The sequence below is a fragment of the Hyla sarda genome, chromosome 4, assembly GCF_029499605.1.
Source record: "Hyla sarda isolate aHylSar1 chromosome 4, aHylSar1.hap1, whole genome shotgun sequence".
Lineage (NCBI taxonomy): Eukaryota > Metazoa > Chordata > Amphibia > Anura > Hylidae > Hyla > Hyla sarda.
Genome location: NC_079192.1, coordinates 243507507 through 243528664, shown reverse-complemented (window position 1 = coordinate 243528664; position 21158 = coordinate 243507507). Strand labels below are relative to the sequence as shown.

Below are 21158 nucleotides of genomic sequence, written 5' to 3'. Positions count from 1 at the left end.
CCTTTAATGCCCCCTTTAAAAAAAAAAAAAAAAAATCAAATATATATATATATATATATATATATATATATATATATATATACATATCTTAACAGCGCTGCCAAAGTCACAGCAGCGCAACAAACCTGCATGTGTAAAGTGACATTTAGAGCCTGTAGTACAGACTCTAATATGGAAAGGGACAACACACTACAACCCCCAGTATGTAAAGTGACAATGCATTACAAGCTCACAACCTCCAGCACTCAAGACAAGAAGGCATTAAAGACTCTGTAGGAGATTGTAAGCTTGTAATGCATTGCCACTTTACATACTGGAGGTTGTAGTGCTTTGTCCCTTTACATACTGGGGTTTGTAGTGCATTGATACCCTGCATACTGGAGGTTGTGGGCCAAAAAAGTGAAAAAAAACTAAACATTTTTAAAAAGTGTAAATAAATGTGGATAGGGGATAAGTACTTATGTACTGGAGTTTCCCAAATAACATATGTAAGGTTTTTACTAACTTTTTTTTATAATGAAATGTGCCCTTTTTTTAATTACTTGAGCTCCTGCCCTCCCAAATGTCTGTGCACGTCGCTGCTGCAGAGGGTGTCCATTGGCAAGATCAATCTCCATCCTCCTCTTGTAGCTGATAGGGTAGTCTCTTAAATTTCCAATCCAGCCTTTAACAAACTGAATTCTAGGTGTCTCCTCAGATATACAGTATTACATTGTTACTGTAGATCCTCTGCCCACAGACACCAGAAAGTTATCTCTCTTGCAGTGAACAGAGGATCACAATGCAGAGGCCAGTCTAAGGAGAGAGTAACAGCATTTTGTGTTCTCCAGAATTTAGCTCATAAGGTAGACGTGCACAGTGCTATACACACTGCACACCAGTCCTACAAAGGAAGGACTTCTTGCAGGATGAACTGCTCACTTTCAAAAACTATTGTTTACAAAAGAAAAAAAAATACTGAAACCTAAAGGAGAAGATAATAAACCTATACATTTACACAATGGTATTTGTGTTTATGAACCTGTTGAAATTACTTTATACTGACTTAATACTGAGTTTTATATATATGCTCAGGTAAAGATTTTTCAAGGCTCTGTACCATATATAGAATGTTAATAACAATAATACAAATGTGAAAAAACTGTAGGATAGTAAAAAAAAGTAAATAGAGTATTCTGCAATACTATGAAGGCTTCTATTGTGAACAGATATTGACATGTCAATATGACCAATGCCTGCTTTATGCCCTACTTCCTCTGTGACAGAAGTAAGCTGATTTCTCCACTTTGTTTAGAGCACATAGATTTGGACACAGATTTTTACTAATGGTAATTGTCCCATCTCCATAATGCCTGTCTCAACAAAATATGTAGCAGCATGATACAAAAGTATTCAGTAATGTTCTGGAATAACTTATTTAAAGAGGTTTCCCACCTAAAACAACATTGTTTCTATAATGATCTTGGGTAATAGAGAACTAGAAGTCTTCTTCCCGGCGCTCCATTTCCTCTTCTTGGTAGTCTCAAAAGTATACTGTTCTGAGATGGGAATAGACCGGTGCTTGTCCAAATCAAACGTGTGGGGGAAACTACAGGCACACAACGTCCATTGGCTGCATAATGTTACAAATGTTGGGGAAAAATCATGCATCTATTAGACATCGTGCCTGGGCTTGATGATTGAGACAAGCACCCGCCCCCTCTCGTCTTGGAACAGCATACTTCTCAGACTTCCAGGGACCTTTTCTGATCCCTTGACAAACTCTTTAAAAAGCCATAGCTGTCTGGTAGTGTATGCCAGGTGATTTAGGCTATTTGGTCAATGCTCGCATTCTTCTTAAAATAACAATTCTTGAGCATCTTTTTGGAACTCTGTCTCATGCTGTTCCTCTGTTCAGGTAAATTCACGTATGGCAGATTTGCTAAAATCTCTGCCCCTAAATGTTGGTTCCACTCATCCAAATAGAGTTGTTATTTGAATGTAGAATTCTATAAGCCCTATTCAGATGAATAGCACAGTTACATAAATTGCTTTAGCAAATCTGTTCTGTGTGAATTCATCCTTATTCCTCCTCCTTTAGGTCATAGCTGATGTGAATTTTGTTTCTACTATGCTAAAATAATACTTAATCTGAAATTCTCAAAACCCATTCTAATGTGTGACCTCCCAGTAAAGCAATGATCTGTCAATACTAACAGTACAGTTTTTTTTTTGGATGACATGTTGTTTGTTGATGTTCATATATGTTTCCTTTAAGGTGGATATAAAACATAGATGGTAATTATGTATTTTAACATATTTAACAGGATTTCTTACAAAAAGATGAATATAAGTCACTGGAGTACAATCTGACAACCACTGATGTGGCAATGGAAAATGTAACTGCTTCCTGGGATGAGGTCTGTATGTTTTTTATTTGTGCTAACATGATTACACTTGATGTTTTTTCTACATTTTATGGCAGTTTCTACAAGGAATTCTGTGAAGCTACCAAAACTCATAAAGACATTGGGGAGGAGAGTGGAATCATACCTTAGGTTTTGGTCGTGCAGCTTGCATGAAATACATAAACACTGCTCTATGCCCTGGCTGCCACAACTGCAAGTGTCAAAGAGCAATGCTCTACTTTTGCAGTGCATTTAGAGCTTTCTTGGCCATACCTTATGTGTATAATTGACAGCTCTAATAAAAAGACAGCTAGTGCTATCAATCATAGCTGTGAAAAGAGGCAGGAAAGCTCTTAATGAAGGGAGCTCCTTACACTGAAGAAGAGCTCCTTATCTGCAGCAACCAGAGCATAGAACATCATTTATCTCCATCTTGCAAGCGGCATGATTCAGATCTAAAGTATGGTTCAACTCACTTCCCTTATGACAGATTCACTTTAATGTTTATTTTCCCCCATAAACATTTAATTAAAAAAAATATTCCTTTAGTTGTCATTGTCATAAAGCAGTGATGAGCTGATTGTTACTGTGACAGTTTATTATTATTAGGGTTGTAGTGCTGCTTCAGCTGAACTATTTCTTACTTTTAAAATGCAATGTAAAGAAAAATCATGCAAGGTATTATAGGTAGAAATATGGCTTTTTCACAAAAAAATCCACTGCCACCATTAACATTATTGTTACCTTCATTATTTTCACACAGGGAATTGGAGAAGCTTTTGGAAAAGCTATGCTTGAAAATGGAGGCAGTGCTTCTAAGGAAGACCCCAACCTGTTTTTCAGCAACTTCTCATTGCATATGACTGCTGTGCTTTCTAACATCAGTTTTAGTCTAGACAAGGGACAGCTGCTGGCAATTGCAGGTTCTACAGGATCTGGAAAGGTATTCAGCTTCATTACATAACATTTTTATTTTATTGAGCACGAAAAGCTAATTCTGTCTGTTTACATTGTTTTCTTGGCTTAAGTCAAACATCTATGTATACTATAAAACCTATACAGATGTATACAGTACTGTACCCATAAGCATCTAGTATGCCTATATAGTGCAAATATATTCCACAGTCAGGCAGCATATCGACCCCAATTCAAATCTTTAACAACGTCCCCTGTCTTTATATATATATATAAAAAAAAGTTATAAAATGTGGTAGCAAAAAATGCTAGTGGGAATTTTGGATTAATACCTTTTTAAAGGGATATCACTGGCTTCCAACAGTTGATTGTTAAAGGTAACAAACTGTTGCAATTCTTTCTGCTCAGTAATGGTCTCTTTCCGAAGCCCAGACTATTTACTACAGGACATTTCACACAAGAGTCTGAACTAATTTGTATGTACATGTGATGTGGTGCGATATTTTATGACATCTAAGAATTACGCAGAATCGTTATCTAGAATGATTTATGATTTACTCTACCGTCAAAACCCCTGTCTTGCTGCTGACCTCTGAAGGGAAACCAGTGATAAGGCTGGCAGCAAAATGATACATGTAACACCTTCCCTGCATTTCTGAGCTCATAGCTTTGATCAAGGTTGCTGTTTACTAATTAACTAAAGAATTACAGCCACTTTCTGCATGTGAGCGGTAGTCAATCCTCAGATTATCTACTGAAGTGACATCTGGGAATATGATTTTGAAGGGTGATATGTGGAGTCATTTATTACATTGCTAGGCACTAACTGCTAATGCTGTGACAAATGACAGTTCAGAGATTTTTCTCACACTGTATTTTTTACCTTCCAGTATGACCTATTTCACCTGCTATACAAGCACGTGTTCCATTTACCACTAATCTTTCAACGGAACTAACCTGTCTTAAATTATAAATATGAAAAAGGATTATATAATTTAATCCAAATTATGATAAATTGACTTTATTTTGAGATTTAAAACCAGGACATTGGCCCTATTTACTAAGAATGGAGTGTAGTTTTCTTTGTCAGTTTTAATTCCCTACTTTTTCCAAGGTATTTATAGGTTTAAGGTTTCCCTACATTTTGTTTTTTTTTACACATGCTATGATCTGTTTGGTTTTCCTCAGATCAAATCCACCACTCTTTATGTGGACACCTTAGTAAATATGTTTGGTTTTTGTGAAAATATCAACAACACGCCCCTTTTTGGCAGTCACACCCATTTTTCAGTTTTTCTCAGTAAAATGTAGAGTAAGTTGGTTTTTTTTCAATTATGTCGCAAAATCTGGCGCACAACCTGACAAAACATGTCAGGTTTACAATAGTAAATCAGGGCCATTGTGTTTTTACTGGGATTATTTAACAGACCATGGTCTGCAGAGCATTTTGAAATTGCTACAGCAAGTGGATATTCAGATTGCACAAATGGCACTAAGCCCTACTACCAAGCCATGGACAAAAATTCTGTTGTTCTTACAAGAAAAAATAAGCAAAAGTACAGACATCTTGTAATTGTTTACAGCTGGTTTGATTCTGCTTTATGTTTATTATTCAGTTTTTTTTTTTTTACTTTCATATCAATCATACTTCCAACTCTAAAATCTCATGAGACATGAGGCATAGGGGAACATCATTCAAGTTGTTCAATTATTGGGGAAAACAATTTCGAATTGTAGAAAATAAGACCCCTTTAGGAGATGTCTAATTAAATGATTCCTTGTTAGAATACAAACCTCAAGGCCAGCCAATCTTTTGAGAAACCTTTTTTTTTTCTTCACGTACATAGTATAATGCTTAGTACACTTTCTGTCATCTGGTTGAACTAGAAGACCTGTTTAGATTGCTGAATATTTTACTTAGACTACAGACTGCAATGATCTACAACCCACTGCAATATCATATCTCTAAGAACATATACAGTAAAACCTTTTTGAGATGACCACCCATAATTGCATTCATAATCTGAGATGATTTGTCTTCACAGAGGTAGCTTTTTAAAGTTGATTCACTGCTGCCATTCTGACATTGCTTGGCTCCAATGTTCAGTCTCAGTCTTAACCCAAAGATGTGGCTACTTAGGCAATCAGTGGCTGAGACAGGTCATTGCTGGGGCCAGTGATTGATTGAGCAGCCACTACCTCCTGTCAAGACCGAAACCAAAAGGTGCTAAGCAGCAGGAACTGATACAATCAGAATGGCAGCAGTGAGGAATTGGGGTAGGTGAGTACATATTGTTTTATGAAAATTGCAACATTTTCACATAAAAATTAGTTCCTGGACAACCCCTTTAATTCTTGGCTCCTAAAAAGACTAGCTTATGTTAATAATGATGCAGTGTTATTTTCAAGGGTTTTCTGTTGCTAAGTTCTGTTTCTATCTTTTACAATACCTTACTCATATGCAAAGGAATTTCATGGTCTAATTTACACAGTTTCTTGTCCGCCTGCTTAACAAACATGACACAATTTACTTAATTGAAATGCATGTCTAGATACTTTGCATGTGATTGCATTGTCATATTGTCCTGTCCCCAGCTGCAGGCTGTAGTGTGCTATAGATTAAAAAAGATATATACACTTATACTTCAAAAACGTAACCTATGTTCACTCATTTATTACACAGTTGGCAGATGAGTCTTGAAAGATGGCATATTCAGCTTTTGAAAACACCTTTTCCCCCTAAATACGCCTTTGTTAATGTGCCTCTACTGATTCCTACTACTCTTATACCTTATGCTTTTTTGTTTATTGTCCTCCATCCAAGCGTTATGATCTGTGGCTACAGGTTAGCTACATGGCCATGAGACACATCTCCAGTCTCATCATTGGTTTAGGCTACCTGCTGGGGAATGCCCACTTCCTCCTGCCAGGAGCTCAGACAATATGAGCAAGGGGAAAGGTATGATACAGAGCTTTTTAAAACTCAGAAATTTTTTTTAAGGGCAGAAGGGGTGTTTGCGGTAGTTAAGGAATTTAATCTTAGTTAGTTTAGAAAATATGGTTTGATGACAGGAACTCTTTAATAAAAAATGTATTGCACTGCACTTGGCAGCGCTGGACTATCTGGACTAGACTTTCAGTGTACCAGTTTCTCGGCTTATAATTTTTTTGACATGTCACTAAAGATAGGAAGTATACATAGTCTTGCCTGTATACAGATTGCTTGTTTAGTCCCTATTTCCAGAGTTCATGTGTATCAAAATTATCTAATGTCTTACAAGTATTTCACAGCATACTAATGTGTCATTTTATTAAACTTCTGCCAATGTACTGTTATCAGGATTCCAGAGTTTATTCATAATTTATGCTTGCTGACAGTGAAATATATTGCTATATATTTGCTCATAAACTCCAAGATATATATATAAGTTGTCAAGTTTTTATAATTACATATTAAGGCCTGAAACTGCCTGAACTTTTTAAGAATATATCTGCATTGGTACTAAGTTTGTGAACCCTTCAAAATGTTTGATATTTCTGCATAATTTTTTAACCTAAAACTACACTACAAGTTCTAAAAGTAGATAAAGAGAATCAAATCGAACAAATGAGTCATAAATATGACTCACGCATTTATTTGTTGAAGAAAACTATGCAATATCACATATCTTTGGGTGGCAAAAGTATGTGAACCATTAGGATGAGTACATAATTTGAAGATAAGTCAGGCGTTTTAAATCAATGAGATAATAATCTGGTATAAGTGGACAACCTGTTTTATTTAAAAAACATGTTTGTGAAAGAGTTTCATGTATAAATTTCTGAGGACCTCAGAAGAAGAGTTGCTGATGCTCATCAGACTGAAGTAGGCTACAGAACCATCTCTAAAGAGTTTGTTCCGGTGCGTCCCATATATAATGCGCTTGGGCATTCTGAGACGCCAGGTGTCGGCTTGTGGAAGCACGCTAAGCGTGCGAAACAGCACTGTCCCGTCATCACCCCTGCCTCTGCTCTTTAATGTTTGCCTTGCACATTGTCTTCATGCCTAATCTACAGTAAAGAAGTTTTCTACTGGATGGTGAGTGCGGTCATCTTTTCTTCTTCATTTTACACTTCTTTGCATTGTACCTGGGACTACGCACCGCCGAATCCAATTTATAGGCTGGTTCACAGAGGTCGTTCTTTGGCTGTGTGCATTTAACCCCTCTTATAGAGCAAGTGCCGGTCCGCTACCTCTTTTGATTTATTGTATACACTTAGATCAGCTCCTGGCTCTGACAGCAGCTTTCCTGCCCCAGAGTCAGGCTCTGGTCTCTGTCAGTCTATAGATCCCCATAACTCTTGTATCTACAGATTCCCTCATAACAGTGTTCATGCACAGCTCCCCCATGACAGTGTTTATTCACAGATCCCCCATAAATGTGTCATTCACAGCTCCCCCATAATTGTCATTCACAGCTCCCCATAAGTGTGTCATTCACAGCTCCCCATAACAGTGTTCATTCACAGCTCCCCCATAAGTGTATAATTCACAGATCCCCCTTAAGTGTGTTATTCACAGCTCCCCCATAAGTGTGCTATTCACAGCTCCCCCATAAGTGTGTCATTCACAGCTCCCCCATAAGTGTGTCAGTCACAGCTCCCCATAAGTGTGTCATTCACAGCTCCCCATAACAGTGTTCATTCACAGCTCCCCATACCAGTGTTCATTCAAAGCTTCCCCATAAGTGTGTCCTTCACAGCTCCCCATAAGTGTGTCATTCACAGCTCCCCATAACAGTGTTCACATCTCCCCATAACAGTGTTCATTCACAGATTCCCCCATAAGTGTGTCATTCACAGCTCCCCCATAAGTGTGCCATTCACAGATCTCCCATAAGTGTTCACAGCTCCCCAATAAGTGTGTCATTCACAGCTCCCCCATAAGTGTGTCATTCAAAGCTCCCCCATAACAGTGTTCATTCACAGCTCCCCCATAAGTGTGTTGTTCACAGATCCGCCATAAATGTTTCATTCACAGATCCCCCTATAAGTATGTTATCTAAGGAACCCCCATAACAGTGTGTGATTTGCATATCCCACAAAGGTGTATCATCTTAAGATCCCCCATAAATGCATCATCCAGAAATCCCCCCATAACTTTGTCATCCACAGATCCCCCTAAAACAGTGTATCATCTACAGATCCCAATAACAGTCATCTACAAATTATGCATGGCAGTGATTCTGGGTCTGATTCTGGGGTTTATATTATGTGGGGCGGTGATACTGGGGTCTGATTCTGGGGTCTGTATTATGTGGGGCGGTGATACTGGGGTCTGATTCTGGGGTCTGTGTTATGGTGGAGTCTGATTCTGGGGTCTGTATTATGGTGGGGACTGATTCTGGGGGTCTATATTATGGTGGGGTCCGATTCTGGGGTCTGTATTATGGTGGGTTCTGATTCTGGGGTCTGTATTATGGTGGGATCTGATTCTGGGGTCTGTATTATGGTTGGTGGTGACTGATGTCTGTATTATGGTGGGTGGTGATTCTGGGGTCTGTATTATGGTGGGGTCTGATTCTGGGGTCTGTATTATGGTGGAGTCTGATTCTGGGGTCTTTATTATGGTGGAGTCTGATTCTGAGGTCTGTATTGTGGTGCGTGGTGATTCTGGGGTCTGTATTATGGTGGAGTCTGATTCCGAGGTCTGTATTATGGTGGGTGGTGATTCTGGGGTCTGTATTATGGTGGGTGGTGATTCTGGGGTCTGTATTATGGTGGGGACTGATTCTGGGGTATGTATTATGGTGGAGTCTGATTGGGGGGGTCTGTATTATGGTGGGGACTGATTCTGGGGTCTGTATTATGGTAGGTGATGATTCTGGGGTCTGTATTATGGTGGGTGGTGATTCTGGGGTCTGTATTATGGTGGGTGGTGATTCTGGGGTCTGTGTTATGGTGGGTGGTGATTCTGGGGTCTGTATTGTGGTGGGCGGTGATTCTGGGGTCTGTATTATTGTGGGGACTGATTCTGGGGTCTGTATTATGATGAGGTCAGTATTATGGTGAGGTTTGATTCTGGGGATTGTATTATGCAGGATGGTGATTCTGGGGTCTGTATTATGCAGGGCGGTGATTCTGGGGTCTGTATTATGCAGGGCTGTGATACTGGGGTTTGTATTATGAAGGGCGGTGATACTAGGGTCTGTATTATGCAGGGCTGTGATACTGGGGTCTGTATTAGGCAGGGCAGTGATACTAGGGTCTGTATTATGCAGGACGGTGATACTGGGGTCTGTATTATGCAGGGTGGTGATACTGGGGTCTGTATTATGAAGGGCGGTGATACTAGGGTCTGCATTATGCAGGGTGGGGATATGGTGATATTGGGGTCTGTATTATGCAGGACGGTGATACTGGGGTCTAATTCTGGGGTCTGTATTATGTGGGGCGGCGATACTGGGGTCTGATTCTGGGGTTTGTTTTATGGTGGGGTCTGATTCTGGGGTCTGAATTAAAATGCTTATCCATACTAAACAAATACTTTTGGCTGTTGTGGGCAATCATCTCTCTTTGTATTGTCCTCACTGTAAGTTCCTTACAGCAGGGACAATATATTGGAAACATTCAGGAAAAAAAACACTTACCCAGTGACAAGCCACATCTCCACATACCCCACCCACAGTAAGCCACACCCATAATAAAATCACGCCCATATTTACGGAACACCAAGTGACTTCAAAATTTTTTTTGGGCACAGCACTACCAAAAGGTTGCCTATCCCTTATATAGTGGCTGAATGACACAGCTTGGAGGTCTTGGCAGCATGAGGAGACCATATAGTGGCTGAATGACACAGCGTGGAGGTGTTGGCAGCTCCCCCATAAGAGTGTCATTCACAGCTCCCCATACCAGTGTTCATTCAAAGCTCCCCCATAAGTGTGTCCTTCACAGCTCCCCATAAGTGTGTCATTCACATATCCCCCATACGTGTGTCATTCACAGATCTCCCATAAGTGTGTCATTCACAGCTCCCCCATAAGTGTGTCATTCACAGCTCCCCATAACTGTCACGATGCCGGCTGGCAGGTAGTGGATCCTCTGTGCCAGAGAGGGATTGGCGTGGACCGTGCTAGTGGACCGGTTCTAAGCCACTACTGGTTTTCACCAGAGCCCGCCGCAAAGCGGGATGGTCTTGCTGCGGCGGTAGTGACCAGGTCGTATCCACTAGCAACGGCTCACCTCTCTGGCTGCTGAAGATAGGCGCGGTACAAGGGAGTAGGCAAAAGCAAGGTCGGACGTAGCAGAAGGTCGGGGCAGGCAGCAAGGATCGTAGTCAGGGGCAACGGCAGAAGGTCTGGAAACACAGGCAAGGAACACACAAGGAACGCTTTCACTGGCACTAAGGCAACAAGATCCGGCAAGGGAGTGCAGGGGAAGTGAGGTGATATAGGGAAGTGCACAGGTGAACACACTAATTGGAACCACTGCGCCAATCAGCGGCGCAGTGGCCCTTTAAATCGCAGAGACCCGGCGCGCGCGCGCCCTAGGGAGCGGGGCCGCGCGCGCCGGGACAGAACAGACGGAGAGCGAGTCAGGTAGGGGAGCCGGGGTGCGCATCGCGAGCGGGCGCTACCCGCATCGCGAATCGCATCCCGGCTGGCAGCGGAATCGCAGCGCCCCGGGTCAGAGGACGTGACCGGAGCGCTGCCGCGGGGAGAGTGAAGCGAGCGCTCCGGGGAGGAGCGGGGACCCGGAGCGCTCGGCGTAACAGTACCCCCCCCCTTGGGTCTCCCCCTCTTCTTAGAGCCTGAGAACCTGAGGAGCAGACTTTTGTCCAGGATGTTGTCCTCAGGTTCCCAGGATCAACCCTCCCAGTCCACTAAAAAAAAATTTTTCCCTCTGACCTTTTTGGCAGCTAAAATTTCTTTGACCGAGAAGATGTCCGAGGAGCCGGAAACAGGAGTGGGAGGAACAGATTTGGGAGAAAAACGGTTGAGGATGAGTGGTTTGAGAAGAGAGACGTGAAAGGCATTAGGGATACGAAGAGAGGGAGGAAGAAGAAGTTTATAAGAGACAGGATTAATTTGACACAAAATTTTGAAAGGACCAAGATAGCGTGGTCCCAACTTGTAGCTAGGGACACGGAAGCGGACATATTTAGCGGAGAGCCATACCTTGTCTCCAGGGGAAAAAACGGGGGGAGCTCTTCTTTTCTTATCCGCGAACTTCTTCATGCGTGATGAAGCCTGTAAGAGAGAATTTTGGGTCTCTCTCCATATGATGGAAAGGTCACGAGAAATTTCATCCACAGCGGGCAGACCAGAGGGCAAGGGAGTAGGGAGGGGGGGAAGAGGGTGACGGCCGTACACCACAAAAAATGGGGATTTGGAGGAAGACTCAGAGACCCTGAAGTTATACGAGAATTCGGCCCATGGGAGGAGATCTGCCCAGTCATCCTGGCGGGAGGAAACAAAATGTCGCAAATAATCACCCAAGATCTGGTTAATCCTTTCTACTTGTCCATTGGACTGGGGATGATATGCAGAAGAAAAATTTAATTTAATCTTGAGTTGTTTACAGAGAGCCCTCCAGAATTTAGACACGAATTGGACGCCTCTATCCGAGACAATCTGCGTAGGCAACCCGTGAAGACGAAAAATGTGTACAAAAAATTGTTTAGCCAACTGAGGCGCAGAAGGAAGACCAGGAAGAGGGATGAAATGTGCCATTTTGGAGAATCGATCAACGACCACCCAAATAACAGTGTTGCCACGGGAAGGGGGTAAATCAGTAATAAAATCCATACCAATCAGAGACCAAGGCTGTTCGGGGACAGGCAGAGGATGAAGAAAACCAGCGGGCTTCTGGCGAGGAGTCTTATCCCGGGCACAGATAGTGCAGGCTCGCACAAAGTCCACAACATCCGTCTCCAGAGTCGGCCACCAATAGAAGCGGGAGATGAGTTGCACAGATTTCTTGATACCCGCATGACCTGCGAGATGGGAGGAGTGACCCCATTTGAGGATTCCGAGGCGTTGGCGAGGAGAAACAAAGGTCTTTCCTGGAGGAGTCTGCCTGATGGAGGCAGGAGAAGTGGAGATCAGGCAGTCAGGTGGAATGATGTGTTGCGGAGAGAGTTCAACTTCTGAGGCATCCGAGGAACGAGAGAGAGCATCGGCCCTAATGTTCTTATCGGCAGGACGAAAGTGAATCTCAAAATTAAATCGGGCAAAGAACAGAGACCACCGGGCCTGGCGAGGATTCAGCCGTTGGGCAGACTGGAGGTAGGAGAGGTTCTTGTGGTCGGTGTAGATAATAACAGGAGAACTTGATCCCTCCAGCAGATGCCTCCATTCCTCAAGTGCTAATTTAATGGCTAGAAGCTCTCGATCCCCGATGGAGTAGTTCCTCTCCGCTGGAGAGAAGGTCCTAGAGAAAAAACCACAAGTGACAGCATGCCCGGAAGAATTTTTTTGTAGAAGAACAGCTCCAGCTCCCACTGAGGAGGCATCAACCTCCAATAGGAAGGGTTTGGAAGGGTCAGGTCTGGAGAGGACGGGAGCCGAAGAAAAGGCAGACTTGAGTCGTTTAAAGGCGTCTTCTGCTTGAGGAGGCCAGGACTTGGGATCAGCATTTTTTTTGGTTAAAGCCACGATAGGAGCCACAATGGTAGAAAAATGTGGAATAAATTGCCTGTAATAATTGGCGAACCCCAAAAAGCGTTGGATAGCACGGAGTCCGGAGGGGCGTGGCCAATCTAAGACGGCAGAGAGTTTGTCTGGATCCATCTGTAGTCCCTGGCCAGAGACCAAATATCCTAGAAAAGGAAGAGATTGGCATTCAAACAGACATTTCTCAATTTTGGCATAGAGTTGGTTGTCACGAAGTCTCTGAAGAACCATACGGACATGCTGGCGGTGTTCTTCTAGATTGGCAGAAAAAATTAGGATATCGTCCAGATATACAACAACACAGGAGTATAACAGATCACGAAAAATTTCATTGACAAAGTCTTGGAAGACGGCAGGGGCGTTGCACAGTCCAAAGGGCATGACCAGATACTCAAAGTGTCCATCTCTGGTGTTAAATGCCGTTTTCCACTCGTCCCCCTCTCTGATGCGGATGAGGTTATAGGCGCCTCTTAAGTCCAATTTAGTGAAGATGTGGGCACCTTGGAGGCGATCAAAGAGTTCAGAGATGAGGGGTAAGGGGTAGCGGTTCTTAACCGTGATTTTATTAAGACCGCGGTAGTCAATGCACGGACGTAGGGAGCCATCTTTTTTGGACACAAAGAAAAATCCGGCTCCGGCAGGAGAGGAGGATTTACGGATAAAGCCCTTTTTTAGATTCTCCTGGACGTATTCGGACATGGCAAGAGTCTCTGGGGCAGAGAGAGGATAGATTCTGCCCCGGGGTGGAGTAGTGCCCGGGAGGAGGTCGATAGGGCAATCATAAGGCCTGTGAGGAGGTAGAGTCTCAGCTTGTTTTTTGCAGAAAACATCCGCGAAGTCCATATAGGCCTTAGGGAGACCGGTTACTGGAGGAACCACAGAGTTACGGCAAGGGTTACTGGGAACCGGTTTTAGACAGTTCTTGGAACAAGAGGACCCCCAACTCTTGATCTCCCCAGTGGACCAATCCAGGGTAGGGGAATGAAGTTGAAGCCAGGGAAGTCCAAGGAGAATTTCCGAGGTGCAATTGGGGAGGACCAAAAGTTCAATCCTCTCATGATGAGATCCGATGCTCATAAGAAGGGGCTCCGTGCGGAAACGTATGGAACAGTCCAATCTTTCATTATTTACACAATTGATGTAGAGGGGTCTGGCGAGACTGGTCACCGGGATGTTGAACCTGCTGACGAGAGAGGCCAAAATAAAATTTCCTGCAGATCCAGAGTCCAAGAAGGCCACTGTAGAGAAGGAGAAGGCAGAGGCAGACATCCGCACAGGCACAGTAAGACGTGGAGAAGCAGAGTAGACATCAAGGACTGTCTCACCTTTGTGCGGAGTCAGCGTACGTCTTTCCAGGCGGGGAGGACGGATAGGACAATCTCTCAGGAAGTGTTCGGTACTAGCACAGTACAGGCAGAGGTTCTCCATACGGCGTCGTGTCCTCTCTTGAGGTGTCAGGCGAGACCGGTCGACCTGCATAGCCTCCATGGCGGGAGGCACAGGAACAGATTGCAGGGGACCAGAGGAGAGAGGAGCCGAGGAGAAGAAACGCCTCGTGCGAACAGAGTCCATATCTTGGCGGAGTTCCTGACGCCTTTCGGAAAAACGCATGTCAATGCGAGTGGCTAGGTGAATAAGTTCATGTAGATTAGCAGGAATTTCTCGTGCGGCCAGAACATCTTTAATGTTGCTGGATAGGCCTTTTTTGAAGGTCGCGCAGAGGGCCTCATTATTCCAGGACAATTCTGAAGCAAGAGTACGGAATTGTACGGCATACTCGCCAACGGAAGAATTACCCTGGACCAGGTTCAACAGGGCAGTCTCAGCAGAAGAGGCTCGGGCAGGTTCCTCAAAGACACTTCGGATTTCCGAGAAGAAGGAGTGTACAGAGGCAGTGACGGGGTCATTGCGGTCCCAGAGCGGTGTGGCCCATGACAGGGCTTTTCCGGACAGAAGGCTGACTACGAAAGCCACCTTAGACCTTTCAGTGGGAAACAGGTCCGACATCATCTCCAGATGCAGGGAACATTGGGAAAGAAAGCCACGGCAAAACTTAGAGTCCCCATCAAATTTATCCGGCAAGGATAAGCGTATCCCAGGAGCGGCCACTCGCTGCGGAGGAGGTGCAGGAGCTGGCGGAGGAGATGACTGCTGAAGCTGTGGTAGTAACTGTTGTAGCATAACGGTCAGTTGAGACAGCTGTTGGCCTTGTTGCGCTATCTGTTGTGACTGCTGGGCGACCACCGTGGTGAGGTCAGCGACAACTGGCAGAGGAACTTCAGCGGGATCCATGGCCGGATCTACTGTCACGATGCCGGCTGGCAGGTAGTGGATCCTCTGTGCCAGAGAGGGATTGGCGTGGACCGTGCTAGTGGACCGGTTCTAAGCCACTACTGGTTTTCACCAGAGCCCGCCGCAAAGCGGGATGGTCTTGCTGCGGCGGTAGTGACCAGGTCGTATCCACTAGCAACGGCTCACCACTCTGGCTGCTGAAGATAGGCGCGGTACAAGGGAGTAGGCAAAAGCAAGGTCGGACGTAGCAGAAGGTCGGGGCAGGCAGCAAGGATCGTAGTCAGGGGCAACGGCAGAAGGTCTGGAAACACAGGCAAGGAACACACAAGGAACGCTTTCACTGGCACTAAGGCAACAAGATCCGGCAAGGGAGTGCAGGGGAAGTGAGGTGATATAGGGAAGTGCACAGGTGAACACACTAATTGGAACCACTGCGCCAATCAGCGGCGCAGTGGCCCTTTAAATCGCAGAGACCCGGCGCGCGCGCGCCCTAGGGAGCGGGGCCGCGCGCGCCGGGACAGAACAGACGGAGAGCGAGTCAGGTAGGGGAGCCGGGGTGCGCATCGCGAGCGGGCGCTACCCGCATCGCGAATCGCATCCCGGCTGGCAGCGGAATCGCAGCGCCCCGGGTCAGAGGACGTGACCGGAGCGCTGCCGCGGGGAGAGTGAAGCGAGCGCTCCGGGGAGGAGCGGGGACCCGGAGCGCTCGGCGTAACAATAACAGTGTTCATTCACAGCTCCCCCATAAGTGTGTCGTTCACAGATCCCCAATAAGTGTGTCATTCACAGATCCTCCATAAATGTTTCATTCACAGATCCCCCTATATGTATGTTATCTAAGGAACCCCGATAACAGTGTGTGATTTGCATATCCCACAAAGGTGTATCATCTTAAGATCCCACATAAATGCGTCATCCAGAAATCCTCCCCCATAACTTTGTCATCCACAGATCCCCCTATAACAGTGTATCATCTAGAGATCCCAACAACAGTCATCTACAAATTATGCATGGCAGTGATTCTGGGGTCTGATTCTGGGGTTTATATTATGTCAGGCGGTGATACTGGGGTCTGATTCTGGGGTCTATATTATGGTGGGGTCTGATTCTGTTGTCTGTATTATGGTGGGGTCTGATTCTGGAGTCTGTATTATGGTGAGATCTGATTCTGGGGTCTGTATTATGGTGAGGTTTGATTCTGGTGTCTGTATTATGGTTGGTGGTGACTGATGTCTGTATTATGGTGGGTGGTGATTCTGGGGTCTGTATTATGGTGGGGCCTGATTCTGGGGTCTGTATTATGGTGGAGTCTGATTCTGGGGTCTGTATAATGGTTGAGTCTGATTCTGAGGTCTTTATTATGGTGGGTGGTGATTCTGGGGTCTGTATTATGGTGGGGACTGGTTCTGGGGTCTGTATTATGGTGGGGACTGATTCTGGGGTCTGTATTATGGTGGGTGGTGATTCTGAGGTCTGTATTATGGTGGGTGGTGATTTTGGGGTCTGTATTATGCAGGGTGGTGATACTGGGGTCTGATTCTGGGGTCTGTATTATACGGGGCGGTGATACTGGGGTTTGATTCTGGGGTCTGTATTATGGTGGGGACTGATTCTGGGGTCTGTATTATGGTGGGGACTGATTGTGGGGTCTGTATTATGGTAGAGTCATATTATGGGGTCTGTATTATGGCGGGGACTGATTCTGGGGTCTATATTATGGTGGGGACTGATTCTGGGGTCTGTATTATGGTTGGTGGTGATTCTGGGGTCTGTGTTATGGTGGCTGGTGAATCTGGAGTCTGTATTATGGTGGGGACTGATTCTGGGGTCTGTATTATGGTGAGGATTGATTCTGGGGTCTGTATTATGGTAGGGACTGATTCTGGGGTCTGTATTATGATGAGGTCTGTATTATGCAGGGCGGTGATTCTGGGGTCTTTATTATGCAGGGCAGTGATACTGGGGTCTGTATTATGAAGGGCGGTGATTCTAGGTTATGTATTATGCAGGTCTGTGATACTGGGGTCTGTATTATGCAGGATGGTGATACTGGGGTCTGTATTATGCAGGGCGGTGATACTGGGGTCTGATTCTGGGGTCTGTATTATGCGGGGGTGGTGATACTGGGGTCTGATTCTGGGGTTTGTTTTATGGTAGGGTCTGATTCTGGGGTCTGAATTAAAATGCTTATCCATGCTAAACAAAAACTTTTGGCTGTTGTGGGCAATCCTCTCTCATTGTATTGTCCTCACTGTAAGTTCCTTACAGCAGGGACAATATATTGGAAACATTCAGGAAAAAAAACACTTACCCTGTGACAAGCCACATCTACACAGACCCCACCCACAGTAAGCCACACCTATATTTACAGCACACCAAGTGACTTCAAACATTTTTTTTGGCACAGCACTACCAAAAGGTTGCCTATCCCTAATATAGTGGCTGAATGACACAGTGTGAAGGTGTTGGCAGCATGAGGAGACCATATAGTGGCTGAATGACACAGCGTGGAGGCGTTGGCAGCATGAGGAGACAATATAGTGGCTAAATGACACAGCCAGGAGCTGGCTGAATCATGAGGAGACCCTATAGTGGCTGAATGGCACAGTCTAGAGGTGACTGAAGCATGAGGAGACTATATGGTGGCAGAAGGGCACAGTCTGGAGGTGGCTGAAGTATGAGGAGACCATATAGTGGCTGAATGACACAGCCTGGAAGTGGCTGAAGCATTGAAATGTAAGATTTTTAAATGTAAATTTAAGATTTTTAAATTGAAATGGAGGATATTGAAATTTTAACCATGTTTTAGTGTCCCGGAGCCCCGGCGTATGTGTACAAAGGACCAAAAATAAGGAGTCACATTTCACATGGCAGCACAATGACAGAACCTGGTGTTGGCATCAGTATAAGGAGACCAAATAGTGTCTGAATGGCTCAACTGAATGATCCCAAGGATCTGCGACCCAAGTGAGCAGTGGACTTAACACGCGATAAATTTACAGCAACTCAGCCCTATTGGACTGAGTAAAAGGTCCACTTGTTATCCCTCACTGCAATTGTGTAAAACTTCTTTTATTTTTAAATTATAATAGTGAGCTGAAAATGATTTAAAAACCAGCATTATATGCACTGCTTCATTATGCATGACCTTTTGTCCTTCAGGACTGCCACTCTGAATTTAATGTATCACACCAGCAGTGTGTGCTGTTATCAGTGCTAATGCTGTTATTAAAACTCTTCACAGAGCCCACCCCCTATTATAATAAAAAAAAAAGTTTTACACAATTGCAGTGAGGGATAACAAGGGGACCTTTTACTCAGTCCTATAGTGTCTGAATGGCACAGCCTGGAGTTGGCAGCAGCATGAGTAGACACTAGGGCTTCACAATCCCTAAGATTAAAAGATGAATTTTGAAATATAAATTGAATATTTATGGTAGCTAGTACTATCATAAAATGTTTTAGGCCCAGGCCCAGCAGCATCAGTAAACCATATAGTGTCTGAATGCTACAGCCTGGAGGTGGCTGAAGCATGAGGAGAGACCATATAGTGGCTGAATGACTGCCTGGAGTTTGTGGCAACATGAGGAGACCATATAGTGTCTTAATGACACAGCCTGGAGTTGGCAGTAGCATGAGGAGACCATTGAAATTTAAGATTTTGAAATTGAAATTTTAGTTAACACTCCCAAGTTTTAGTGTCCTGGCCCCGGCGTGTGGGTACAAAGGGACCAAATCTAACAAGGAGTCACATCTCACATGGCGGCACAATGACAGAGCCTGGAGGTGGCATCGGTATGAGGAAACCATATAGTGGCTTAATGACTGCCTGGAGTTTGTGGCACCATGGGGAGACCATATAGTGGCTGAATGGCACAGCCTGGAGTTTGTGGCAGCATGAAGAGACCATATAGTGGCTGAATGGCACAGCCTGGAGTTTGTGGCAGCATGAGGATACCATATAGTGGCTGAATTGCACAGCCTTGAGTTGGCTGAATGAGACAGCCTGGAGGTGGCAGCAGCAGCATCAGGAGTCCTGAAAGTGACCCTAATGCAGAGGGATTTTCTGAAACTGGGGACCAGCACCTTAATTATGTTTTGGAGTATCCATGGCAGCACAATGAGAGAGCCTGGAGGTGGTAGCATCAGCATGAGGAGACCATAGAGCAGCAATATTAGAGAGCCTGGAGGTGGCAGCATCAGCATGAAGAGACCATAGAGCAGCACAATTAGAGAGCCTGGAGGTGGCAGCATCAACATGAGGTGACCATATGGTGGCACAATGACAGAGTCTGAAGGTGGCAGCGTTAGCATGAGGAGACCATAAAGCAGCACAATGACAGAGCGCGGAGGTGGTAGCATCAGTATGAGAAGACTATAGAGCAGCACAATGAGAGAGTCTGGAGGTGGCAGCATCAGTATGAGAAGACCATAGAGCCGCACAATTAGAGAGCTTGGAGGTGGCAGCATCAGCATGAGGAGACCATATGGTGGCACAATGACAGAGCCTGGAGGTGGTAGCATTAGCATGAGGAGACCATAGAGCAGCGCAATGACAGAGCCTTGAGGTGGCAGCAGCAGCATGAGGGCCATGCCAACTGAGGGTTGAGTCTGAGGAACCCACCAACTGTTGACTGGGGGTGTCGGATGTCACTTGGGATGAAGTGGATGACTGAGTGAACCGATCAATCACGGCTGCTGGGTTGCTGGTCGAGACACGACTGCTAGCTGACACTGGGAGCTCTGACCTCTCGCTGCGACTCTGGCTGCCACACGCCCCTACTCTGCTGCGACCTCTGCCTGCGCCTGATGAATTTAGGCCTCTGCCACTCCACTGTGTATGTTCTGGCACTATTCTACCTGACATACTTATTGCGTATATGAGGGGAGTACAATACGCTTCACTACGCATAAAAGAGTATTTGTCTAGAACACCAGCCGGTGAGTAGTTTTTCCTGGACTTTCACAGTATGTAGGCCCTTGACAGATTAACAGGTACAAAATAGTACACTACTTAGATGTACATATGTGGTATGCAGTTATGAGGGCAGAGAAATGCACTACAGTACGCTTAAAAACACGTATTTTTGTAAAACACCAGCCGGTGATTACTTTTCCCTGGCCTTTCACAGTATCTAGGCCCTTGAGAGTTTAACAGGTACAAAATAGTATACTACTTAGATGTAGGTATGTGGTATGCAATTATGAGGGCAGAAGAATGTGCTACAGTCTGCTTAAAAATACGTATTTTAGCAAAACACCAGCGGTGATTACTTTTGCCTGGACTTTCACAGTATGTAGGCCCTTGACAGATTAACAGGTACAAAATAGTTTACTACTTAGATGTATGTATGTGGTATGCACTTATGAGGGCAGAAAAATGCACTACAGTACGCAAAAAAAAATTTTTTGCCCACAACATCAGCAGCACACAACAGTGCTGCAGATATAGTCACTGTGTACCAAACCCAAAATTGCAAAAAGACTCTCTCTCAAATACTATTAGGAATGGACTTCTGGGTATGGAATTTACCATTTACAGACTAGTATAACCAGTAGACCAGTTGTTGTGGATCAAAGACACAGATTTGCCCTAAAAATTATTTCTCCCTCTTCTGAAAACCTTTCTGCAGCTGAGGCAACACAGAGCTCTCTGCCCCTCTCTTTATTACAATTCTGTTCACAGTGACTGAGGGGTTAATTGCTGCAGTAAGAATTCATTTCTGTGCAAAAACACTGCGCTATGTGTCCAACAGAAGGCTGAGGTGACGAGGAGCTGAAACGCTGCTGCAACAAGCTTTTCTGTGTAACACACACACAGCAATGTCCGTCCTATCTCTCTGCAGTGTGATGAATGAAATGACGATCCGGAAAATGGCTGCCGAATATATAGGGCTGTGACATCACA

At 44.6% G+C, this 21158-nt stretch overlaps 1 protein-coding gene across 2 annotated transcripts in view; it reads left to right on the top strand.

Moving 5' to 3' along the window:
• Positions 1-21158, top strand: part of CFTR (CF transmembrane conductance regulator) — a 285066-nt gene that overhangs the window by 76402 nt on the left and 187506 nt on the right. For both annotated transcript variants that reach the window (XM_056573841.1, XM_056573842.1), the window contains 2 exons: positions 2307-2399; positions 3151-3330. In XM_056573841.1, coding sequence (XP_056429816.1) covers positions 2307-2399; positions 3151-3330 — 273 coding nt within the window. The remainder of the gene's footprint in view (positions 1-2306; positions 2400-3150; positions 3331-21158) is intronic.